Source organism: Jaculus jaculus, chromosome 10 (genome assembly GCF_020740685.1).
Source record: "Jaculus jaculus isolate mJacJac1 chromosome 10, mJacJac1.mat.Y.cur, whole genome shotgun sequence".
In the NCBI taxonomy this organism is placed as follows: domain Eukaryota; kingdom Metazoa; phylum Chordata; class Mammalia; order Rodentia; family Dipodidae; genus Jaculus; species Jaculus jaculus.
Window position 1 is genome coordinate 48,036,837 of NC_059111.1, and position 12,430 is coordinate 48,049,266.

A 12,430-nucleotide genomic window follows, 5' to 3' on the forward strand; every position below is an offset into this window, starting at 1 on the left:
TGGGTCTCATACCACTGAGGGGATCAGTTAGCCAAATCAAGAGCATTTGGTTCCCCACCATGGCTGTGTGCCACTATTGCACTTGTGTGGGCATCACATCAGGTTATTTGTTGCTAATTAGGTTAGAAAATGAGTTGCTTGGACAGATATTGGTCATTTCCCCCAGTCGCCCATGTAGCACCTTCTGGCACTCGACACACTGACTGTCTGGGGACTGACTCTCTCCTGGCTTCCAGCCATGCCATTCCATTTTACGTGTCAGGTGCATATGGAGTCTTCAGCAATAGGGTCTTACCACTGGCCTTTTGTGAGTCATCAAGCACTCTGACAGAAGTCTTTCATTGTTTTGGGAAACCTTGTAGGTTTCTCTGATCAAAAGCTCATTGTGGATGGTAGCCCCAAGCTGGAAGTGGGGGTTACAGGTCAGTGTCGACTAAAAAATTGAGGAAAAACCTAACTAATATACAAGAGTTAGAGAGAAGAGAGTTAGAGGGGAGAGGGGGAAAGGGAGAAAGGGAAGATGTAGAAGATTTAAGTTAGTCTTGATCCTACCCTTTCCAGTGTCTTGTGGTTCAGGTGTTTCCTGTAAAGGTCTAGTGAAGGTTCAGCCATTTGGTCTGACTTTTAGGAAGTAGAATTTTATTGTACCATTGCCTTTTGGGTCTAGATTACTGTTTTCCACCCTTCGATGCCCTCCCCATCCATCCTATTGTCTAGTCCATGAGATGCTTGCTGGGTATGTAAGGTATCTTGGGTAGATTCAGGTTAGGTGTTGTAGATGAGTGAGACTATGTGTCGATTTTTTTTTCTGTGATTGGGTAAGTTCACTGAGAATGATCTGTTCCAGGTTCAACCATTTTTCCTCAAATTTCTTTGTGTCATTTTTCTTACTGCTGTATAGAATTCCATTGTGTAGATATACCACATCTTAGTTATCCATTCTTCTAGTGATGGACATCTGGGTTGATTCCAGCTTTTAGCTATTATGAGTTGAGCTGCTACAAACATGGTTGAGCAAATATCAAGCTACCATCAATCATGGGGTACAAGAGGGCCTACACCTATCAAACTCTCTATCAAAAAAGTAAATGTTATCTCAATGTTCCAGGTGCTAACTTACTCTCCATTGGAGAATCTGCTTCTCTTTTTCAGATAGATGCAGATCCTAAGGAGAGAGCTGCCCAACAACCTCAAAAGGGGCCTGACAGAAACTAAGGACAATTGGCGAAACAAGCAAGGGTGATGTTTTCCTGTGAACTGGATACCAGCACAAGGGGAAGGAGACCAACACAGAGAAAAATCAACTCCTACCAAATCAGAGAGCCAGAGCCTCAGAGGTCCCCAACACCTCAGCACTGAAACAGACCAAAAATGAACCCAACATGGCTCAGGGAAATTTTCCGAAAGAGGGGGCAGAAAGAATGTCAGAGTCACATGTTGGGTCATGATATACAGGGACATTTATCATACCAATAACTGTGGGCTAACTCCACAATGCACGACCCATTTACATCAACAAGGAGGGTCCAATGGGAGGGGGTAGAACATAGATGAGCCTAAACAATGGGACCAAACTGCCTGTATTTGCTGAAAAGAGAACTAATAAATTAAATTTTAAAAAAATAAATAAATAAAATAAGAATAAAAATAATAAACTAGAGTTTTTATGCTTTATGTTTGTTCTCTCAAACCCATTCATTGGACATAGGTTATCCTATTCCATATACTCTCCTTAGTTATCCACATGGTCCCTGACTTATTATGGTGTAATTTATAATTTTTACATTACATTTTACATTACATTATATTTACATAGTGAATGCCAGAGTGCATTCAGTATATGCATACTTCAGATTTTCAGTTTTTATCTAAGCTAAGTGATACTGAGCTATGCCAGTGAGCCATACCTCTAATCAGCCTTATGATCACAAAGAGAAACAACCCATTGTCTAGATTATACTGTGTTGCTAGACTGTGATGATCCAAATATTAAATGCATGCTCATTGTAAATTTTTAGGATATGATATATTTGATATAATCATATCATTATAAACTGAGGAGCTTCTGAAATTACTATGTTGCATATTTAATATTGGAGGAAAAATATAAATTTATTTTCATTTTTTCAAAATGACTTAAATGTGGTTTTGTATTAATAGTAGTCATCATTCACAAACAAGTCTGAATTTAAAGTTTCCAAATCATGCACACACAGGATTTGATAAAAATTCTATGAAAGAAGACATGTCTCATGGTTTTTCTTTGTCAGTTTACCCTCTTGGGAAGGATGGAGTTGGCAGGCATGATTTTTCCAGGATATTTAATAGCATTAAATGTAAGTGTACTCTAAGAGTCTTCCATGCACAACTCAAGAATAATCACAATATCCTCAGGATGCTCATGGCTTTGGCTGGATCTGAGAACATCTAAGGACTGGGGAAAATATGTGATTGCTGCTTGGTCTCCAATGTCCAGTAGTCAGTTCAAATCAACTATTTTGCTAAATAATCAACATTTAGCAGTAAAGAAAGATATGTATAGCAACTAGATGATTAGTGGCTACAAAACAGTATTGCTGTCTTAAACTCCAAGACTTACAGAAATGAGGAGCTATTAATGAATTAATCAAGTGGATTGATGAATTAATCAAATTGGTGAATTAATCAAAAAAATTCTTCATGAATAAAGAATGTCTAAGAAATTTTCTCAACTTTAAATAAAGTCCTATAGTCTACATTCTAAGTAAATGAAGATGGTAACATGAATGCACATATCAGTCAGCCACTTAATTACCCACAATGGTAGCATATGCATAGAATGATTGTATGCTGGTTCTAAACTTAATTATATTTTGATAATATTAAAATTAGAAATACATTGATAACTTTAAAGAGTTAAAACTACCATAAGATAACAAGACAGACACAACATTACAGAAAACTTATTCATGATACAATTAGCACTGAAGGTCATTGTAGAAATATGACTCAGAACAAAGGTTCAACATTCCAAATGGCAAAGAAATGGAATTGTTACTTTCTTCCAAACCTTGGAATCAATTCCTTTAAACTTAGAAAAATCTTAAACATGAAAGACCATTTGTTAAAATATTTATAGAAAATTAAGAACATTTGACTACATTATAGAAATTAATACATGAAATAAAACAAGAATGGCTTCTGTTCACAGAGTGATCTTCAAATACTTACTATTTATTTACATTATTTATGAATACATGAAAATATATACAAGTTTATTGTGAATCAGGGAAAAGTTTATTAAGATGTATGAAGTTACCAAATCATGATGGCATACCAACCAGAGTGGTACTAATATATTACTGGTGAGTGCATACTTGGATACAGCCAGTTTAGGAAAGAACTTGATGCTGCTTCATACATGACATACAATCTGATCTTAGGTATACAGTTGCAAAAGGGCACAATGAGAGACAGAAGAATGTTTTTTGCATCTAGTGAGCCAAAAATAAGAAAAAATTCAAATATCTATCAAAGGGCTCATGGTCATCACCCAATGCAAAATTAAGAGACAGAATGGAAAATGACACAATTAGATGAAAAGTAGCCCCCTTATTTATTACCCTTACATAGATGAGCCTTACATACACAATACAGGAAACTGCATAAATTCTGTAACTTATTTAAATGTTCAGTAAACAAGCAAACACAGTATTGAACAAGTATATAGATTGTGGACATTGGTTGCCTTTGGGGATAAGTAGTGATCAAGGAAATGGTAACAATAGCTGACTATGACCCCATTCTCAAGTTTGGTGATGGGTTCAGGGATTCAATTCATCATTATATAATTGCCACTTATACATAATCTTGAAAATATAAATATATGTTATAATGATTAGTCAGGATGAATTAATAAGTCACATTATGATAACTTTTCATATCAATGCCCATCAAAGATAAGTAACCTAATAAAATATATGATGAGCAATACTGAATTAAAAAATGGTCATTTTTTGGCCTGGATATCCATGACCTCACCATGCCTGACACTACTACACAAGACCATCATAAGAGGAGGAAAAGATCATGACATCAAAATAAAAGAGAGACTGATTGAGATGGGAAGGGGATATGATGGAGAATGGAATTTGAAAGGGGAAAGTGTGGGGGGGAGGGTATTACCATGGGATAGTTTTTATAATCATGGAAAATGATAATAAAAATTGAGAAAAAATGGGCCGGAGAGATTGCTTAGTGGTTGAGTGCTTGCCTGTGAAGCCTAAGGACCCTGGTTCAAGGCTCAACTCCACAGGGCCCGCATTAGCCAGATGCACAAGGGGGCGCATGCATCTGGAGTTCAGGGGCACATGCATCTGGAGTTCATTTTCAGTGGCTGGAGGTCCTGGCATGCCCATTCTCTCTCTCTCTCTCTCTCTCTCTCTCTCTCTCTCTCTCTCTCTTCTGCCTCTTTCTCTGTCTGTCACTCTCAAATAAATAAATATTTTTTTTTTTAAATTGAGGAATTGAGGAAAAAAGGTCATTTTTTAGTTTCTTTATAACTTAAATAGATTTCATATGAAATAATATGGATTAAGAGGGTAATCGATCTTTCAATATTAAAATTACTCCTCAGTTGAGTTTAAATTTGAAACTATTGCCTACTGACCTAGAATGAATTATTCCTTTAACAAAATTCTGATGCTTATTACAAATCCAAGTTTCATGGCCACTAAAACTCTCCTCTCCTTTTACCTACAATATATATGCTAATTTATGGCCATATAAACTTAATTCATTTTATTTTTTATATTTAAAAATATCAAGTGTACATTATGAACTTTGGTGAGTTTAAAACTTGAACATATAGGAATGTTAAGTACACTTTTTAATTTTTTTGTTTATTTTTTATTTACTTATTTGAAAGCAAAAGAGAGAAAGAGGCAGAGAGAGAGAGAGAGAGAGATAATGGGCACCCCAGGTTCTCCAGCCACTGAAAATGAACTCCAGATGCATGTGCTGCCTTGTGCATTTGGCTTACCTGGGTCCTGGGGAATCAAGCCTCAAACCAGGGTCCTTAGGCTTCACAGGCAAGCTCTTAAGCACTAAGCCATCTCTCCAGCCCAAGTACACTTTTTTTTTAATCCCATAATACATGCTTGATTCACTATTCATTTATACTGCATCATTTTCTTTCTTTTTATTTTTAATGAACTGCCTTCTCTGCCTTGGCTATTGTAGCAAAATAAGAATTTTTCCACTTTAATAGCCCTTTCATGCTTAATCATACTTTGTGGAAAATACTATTGTTCTCATTCTAGTCATACAGTAATTAGGAGGTAAAATAAAGTCATGTGTCAGTGATTTTAATTGAAGTTAATATTCCATAAGCTCCAGGGAAATGTAGGAAATACAGGGCTCTGTACTGTTCTTCAAAGGTTTTGATTCTATAAATTTTATATGCTGGTTTCATGCAGTTAGTAAAATGTTAGAACAAGTCCAATGCCACAATTTTTTCATGTGTTTTGTGTGCTTGCATTCTTCTTACTAGCACTGTTTAAAATGAGATAATTCAAAAAAGATTAACTATTCCATACCTTTCAAAGTATTTGATTGAGCATATGTTGATATTGTGCTATTTTCTGTCAATATAAGGATATTTACTTATTTATTTATTGCTTTTTAAATATTTTATTAGTTTAATTAAATGAGAAAAGGGGGAGAGAGAAAGAGAGAATGGGTACACCAGGGCCTCTAGTCACTACCATCTTGTGAATCTGGTTTACATGGATACTGGGGAATTGAACCTGGGTCATTTGGCTTTGCAGGCAAGCACCTTAAGTGCTATACCATCTCCCCAGCCCAATTTATTGGTTTTTCAAGGTATGTTCTTGCTCTAGCCCAGGCTGACCTGGAATTTTCGATGTAGTCTCAAGTCAGGGTGGCCTCAAACTCACAGCATTTCTCCTACCTCTGTCTCCTGAGCTTTATTGATATGCACCACCATGTCCAGCTCAGATATATTTAATTTTTAAAAGTCTATTTTAATATTATCATCACATAAATAATATTTCTAGTTGAAATTTTTGAAAATGTGGCTTTGAGGTATTTGCTAATTCCAGTTTAATTTTCTTGTTAGTCATAAACTCAGCCATTGATAAACACATTTCTAGCCAGCACAATGTGTCAGACACTAGTTTAATAATGGACTTTTTTCTTTCACTGTTGAACTGGGGATGAAATGTATGATTCCTGCTACAGAGTGGCATACAAAATACTGTAAGAACCCAAAGAGAAACAGAAAATCTATACATAAGGGAGAATACATGTCTGGAGATAAATGTCAAAAGTAAAAAATTAATAAGCAAGTCAAAATATGGCATATCAACATGAAGATATGCAAAAGTACAAAAGTATGTGGGGAATAGGATATGCAAAGGCTAGATCATCTAGAAGCATGAACATGAATGCACTTCACTTCACTAGAATGCAGAGTTGAAAGACATCACAGTATTTTATGGTCATGAATGTGGTTTTGTAGGTTTTAGTCACAGACCATGAGAGAGCAAATGGTAGACATGCTAAAGATTACACAAAGTACTTAAAAAAATTTTTTTGTTCATTTATTTATTTGAGAATGACAGAGACAGAAAGAGGCAGAGAGAGAGAGAGAGCAAGGGAGAGGGAGAGAATGCGTGCGCCAGGGCCTCCAGCCACTACAAATGAACTCCAGACTCATGTGCACCCTTGTGCATCTGGCTAACGTGGGTTCTGGAGAATCGAACCTTGAACCGAGGTCTTAAGCTTCACAGGCAAGCGCTTAACCGCTAAGCCATCTCTCCAGCCCACACGAAGTACTTTTTGAATAGAAGTTCAATTTCAGTGAAATACATATCAAAACAAGATGAAAAAGTAATTATGAATCTGGAGAGATTACTCAGTGGTCAGATGTGCTTGCTGGGCAAGCAAGAGGGTCAAAGAGATCCTGAGAAGGCCAAGTTTAAATCTCCAGATTCCTGGCCATGGCTACATTTGTCTGCAGGACAGAAAACACCCAAGAGTCAGTGGTGTCCTCAAGTTCCAAAATTAATTAAAAAAAAAAAACAGAGATAGAGAATGACAGAAAGAAAGAAAGAAAGGAAGAAAGGAAGGAAGGAAGGAAAGAAGGAAGGAAGGAAGGAAGGAAGGAAGGAAGGAAGGAAGGAAGGAAGGAAGGAAGGAAGGAAGGAAGGAAGGGAGGGAGATTCAGGATAAAAACAAGACCAGGAGGAAGAGCTTAATAGTGATATTCCACTGCAGACATTTCAGGCAAGAGACTCCACCTTGGCCAGCATATAGTGCACCCCAAGGACGCACACACACACACACACACACACACACACACACACACAGCATATTGTCCACACACATGCACACTGACACACACAGAAATGAACAAATAATTGCTTCTGTATTATTCAAACAGAACATGTTAAGTTTTTCATTAACCTGCTCTTCTGATAAGCAACACTTATCACTATGTTGAACACAATGTCAAATCTAACTATTGTTTTGAAAATTGCATGCCTAAGGTAACAGATAGCCTAACTCTGGTCACAAAACTAATCATAACTAAAATCTATATATCCTAAATTGGTAAATTGGTAAAAATAATCTACTACATACTATAGAATATAGTAATAAAATCTTTGTTCTATTTGTAGTTCATGTTCAAAAGTTATTTAATATATTTATTAAAGGTACTTTTAACACATTTCAAAGGAATACACACTATTTTATCCTTTATTTACTCTAGGAAATTTATAACCCTCCTATTTTAGACATCAAGATCAAAATTGCATTCCAGAATTCATCCCCAAACAAGCTATGTTTAAGGTTCAATTGAAAATCCAGGAAAAAATTCTGCCATCAGCTATTTGAACTACTGTAATTCATTAAGAAGTTTATAATAATAAAAATAAAATGCTTTTTTCTGTCTGAGGTTAATCACAAGGCCACATTCAGAGAGCAGCTTTAGAATACTCACTTTCAGTTCATTGTTTATAAGAGTAAAGGTTTTGTTTGAAAAAGTGTCCTTAATTAAATGATAAGTTACATTGTTATTGGGAACAGTTCTATCCTTATCTGTACAAGTCAGGGAGACTAAAAGAGTTTCAACAGGAATGTTTTCAGGAAGCTCAAATCTGTATTGGGAGAAATGTGATAAAATGTATTATAACATTATTTTGACTTAACATATATGTATATTTTAATACGCACTTTTGATAAAAATAAAACTAATATTTGTGAAGAACTGCATAAGAATTGATTTCACATCCTTCAAGATATATAAGAGAAATGAACTACTATTATTATAGAATAATGAAAAGCAAATTTAGTTAGGCATTATTGCACAAGATGGCAATTTTTTCCTAAGGTTCTTAATTTTATAAAGTTTATATGATCATCTTAGATGGTTCTGCTTGTTACTTTAAGTGGATATCATTATCTCCATCTTAAATATATGGGAACTGAGAAGAATGGACTGTTAGACTAACTCAACAGAGGATAGGGACAATTGATTCTCATCAATAGTCATGTTTCCGTACAACTTCTGTATTTGACTTATGGGAGACAAGCTAGCAAAGTATATGGTACTAGAAAGGCTAGCGGTCAGTTCCTGATAAGGTGATAGCAGCTTAGATACCATCCACACGCTAATGCTCCCTTTTCTCTTTGGAGTTGGAAGCAAATGGTATAAAAGGTAATAATGGCAAATATGGACTAAAGTAGAAAAAAAAAAAAACTAGAATCTCTGAGTCACTGCAGGTATCACAGTAAAGTAACTTTCTTTGATCTTCTCATCAGAATACAATAAATGATTACTGGGTTTACCCAGTGATATGTATTTTAAAATAAAGCATTGATATTTTGGCTAATACAAACAACTATGTCTGGGTGTTTTCTTTGGTTTGACAGGGTGTTTCTAAGTTAACCCTTGATAGTACCTTGGGATTTAGAATACTGAGACAAAAGATGAATTGTCTAATTGTCTATGGTAAAGAGCGTTCTAAAAACAGAGTAATGTTTTCATATGGTTGAAAATAGATATTCCCTCAAACATTTGCCATTTATTTAATGTAAACATTTTCAAAACAATTTTTGATACTTTATGAAATACACAATACGTTGTTGTTATCTGTGGTCATCCTACTGTGCATATCACAACTTCTTGTTCCTCACTATAACTTGGTACCCATTGGGGAGTATATTCCACCCCTTTTTTCTTCCCCACTCTCCTCAGTCTCTGGTAACCACCACTTGACTCTTCACTTCTATGGGATCTTAAAAATTATTTTGTAAATAGTTTAAAAACATGATTTCATTTTCTTACTCATGAAGTTTTGTTTCAAATGAGAGAAGAATTATTCAAGGAAAGATTACTCAAAAACTTTAGTAATGTATTAAGTTAAAAATTGCTATTAAGCAGAATTGTCCATTGCTGGATCTCTAAGACTATTCAAATTCTACTGCAGATAGCTGACATTAGTCCAGCTATATGTTCTTTTGATCTGGAAGCACACATTTCTGTGGTTTAGGTGAGTTTTCTATATACAGATTGAACATTCTTCATCCAAATATCCAAAACTCTGAAATACTCCACTGTTCTGTCATATTGGCATCCTAAACTCATGTTTGGAGCTTCCTAGATTTTATTTTAACTCTTTAGGAAATTATTTTGGGTACAAGTGAAGTATATTCACTTTTCTAGGAAAGAAAAAGAATGAGAAGCTATGTGTCTAAGGATAAAGTAGGAAAAGAGTGAAATGTTCCCACCTCGATCAAGTATGACTCAGCTTACCTACTTAATAGTTTACTAATAGTTTCTTCCTGCTTTATGCCCTTTTTAGCAAACATCTGAAGACCAAACAATTGTGGGAACAACTTACACATAAATATCCTGTGAACATCGGGGTGCATTGTCATTTATGTCTTCTAGAATTACTGTGAGTGTCCCAGTTGTTGAATGTACTCGTTCATCATCATAAACTCTGACATATAATACCCAAGACTTTGGAGTTGCCACATCTTCATAGTCCAGTGGATAAGCAATGGTGACTTCTCCTGAGTCTAAAATTAGGCAGCAAAATTGTATTCAGCATCCAAATGACTAAGACATGCATAAAAACAATATGATACGGGTTAGAGATATGGCTTAGCGGTTAAGCGCTTGCCTGTGAAGCCTAAGAACTCTGGTTCGAGGCTCGATTCCCCAGGACCCACGTTAGCCAGATGCACAAGGGGGCGCACACGTCTGGAGTTCGTTTGCAGTGGCTGTCAGCCCTGGCGTGCCCGTTCTCTCTCTCTCTCTCACTCTTTCTCTGTCGCTCTCAAATAAATAAACAAAACAAAAAATATTTTAAAAATAATAGGATAGTAAAATAGTCCTAGGGATAAAATAAAGGTCAGCTACTGACCTGATAAAGCTCACAAGGTAATCACAGATGTACATATGTAAGAAATGGCTGTTGAGTGAGGGGAAGATGAATAAAGAAGCCTCCAATACTACACAGATCAGAAAACATTTCCTGGGAGGATCATGATAGATGTAAAGATAACACTCAGTGAATGGGAGGCTCAAGTAGTGTCCAGTAGAGGAGGGTGGGTTGGGGATGGTATGCAGAAAAAAAAGCAAAAAGAAAAATGAGTTGTGCTTTACATGAGAGAGGCTTAATTAATTACTTTGTTGTATTTACATTTGCAGAGAAATAACCCTTAGGATAATATGCTCTATTATTTTTTTTTTAATTTATTTATTTGAGAGCGACAGACACAGAGAGAAAGACAGATAGAGGGAGAGAGAGAGAATGGGCGCGCCAGGGCTTCCAGGCTCTGCAAACGAACTCCAGACGCGTGCGCCCCCTTGTGCATCTGGCTAACGTGGGACCTGGGGAACCGAGCCTCGAACCAGGGTCCTTAGGCTTCACAGGCAAGCGCTTAACCGCTAAGCCATCTCTCCAGCCCTGCTCTCTCTATTATCAACAGCAATTTTGTATTTAAGCGAGTACATAATTTGTGCTCACCTTGGTTTCATACGCTGAAATCTCTATTAGTCGTTTTGGTTTGTAGCATATATTTTCTATCGCATTCCTCATGAAAAACTAGAGGGGAAAAAATCTTTGAATTCTTTCCATCTCCCTAAAATGTTATTTGCACTCTTTATCTATGAAGTCACTTTTGCTGGGTATAAAATAAAAAGTTGAGGGCTGGAGAGATGGCTTAGCGGTTAAGCGCTTGCCTGTGAAGCCTAAGGACCCCGGTTCGAGGCTCGGTTCCCCAGGTCCCACGTTAGCCAGATGCACAAGGGGGCACACGCGTCTGGAGTTCGTTTGCAGAGGCTGGAAGCCCTGGTGCGCCCATTCTCTCTCTCCCTCTACCTGTCTTTCTCTCTGTGTCTGTCACTCTCAAATAAATAAATAAAAAATAAATAAAAAATAAATAAATAAATAAAAAGTTGAAAAGCTACTATTCTGTGTCTTCAAGTTTTCTATATAGTCTAAATAGTCAACTTATGTTAAAGGTACTATAAAAATGACTCCTAATATTTTGATCATTACTCATATAAATAAATTTATCTTTTTACTTAGAGGTTAAGTTATTTTTTAAATTAGTATCTAATAGTTTCCAAAAAATGTCTCAGATTTCGCCATTTTTCATTGTTTCACATGGGAACATTGCTTTTTTGAAAAAATTGATTTTTATATCTTTTAAGGATATTTTCTTGAAGAATACTTTGGTTTGTAGGTGTTTTCATTGTTCTTACTTTAGGAATTCTGTAGTATGAATTAAATTTCATTCTCTATCTTCACTATTCATTATCACTTATCCCATTTCATGTCTGTTTTTATAATTTTAAAATATTTAAACAATCACAAACTTATGAAAAATATTTCCTGAATAATTTGAGAGTAATTTGATGCTCTAATGATGTGTCATTATTTCCAATCAATTGGCACTACATTTTCCAAAAGCAATGATATTTCTGCAGCATAGCCATAATACAAACATCAACATCAGTATGTTAGCATGAAATACTGACCGTTTTATAGAAAGTCTGCTAATTGTTTCAATATTTTTATAGCAAAAGAACTCATTCAGAATTACACATCTCCATATCTTTGTTGTGTTCTTCAATCTGGAAAAGTTATTCAATTTCCCTTGTGTTTTATAACTTTGGCCCTTTTGAAAATTAAAAAACTAGTAGTACTTAATTACTTGGCTGAGAAGGTGCCCACAAGTTTACTCCACTTGGAAGTTACTATTTTGCCCTTTGTAATTAAAAACCTGGTAGAGAGCCAGGTGTGGTGGTGCACGCCTGTAATCCCAGCATTTGGGAGGCAGAGGTAGGAGGACCTCCATGAGTCTGAGGCCACCCTGAGACTATGTAGTGAATTCCAGGTCAGCCTGGGAT

At 35.9% G+C, this 12,430-nt stretch overlaps 1 protein-coding gene across 1 annotated transcript in view; it reads right to left on the minus strand.

Moving 5' to 3' along the window:
- Positions 1–12,430, minus strand: part of LOC123463958 (cadherin EGF LAG seven-pass G-type receptor 2-like) — a 179,696-nt gene that overhangs the window by 112,984 nt on the left and 54,282 nt on the right. The window contains exons 12-13 of the mRNA XM_045160057.1: positions 9,909–10,089; positions 8,006–8,162 (exon numbers count right to left, since the gene is read on the minus strand). Of these exons, the coding sequence (XP_045015992.1) occupies positions 8,006–8,162; positions 9,909–10,089 (338 nt within the window). The remainder of the gene's footprint in view (positions 1–8,005; positions 8,163–9,908; positions 10,090–12,430) is intronic.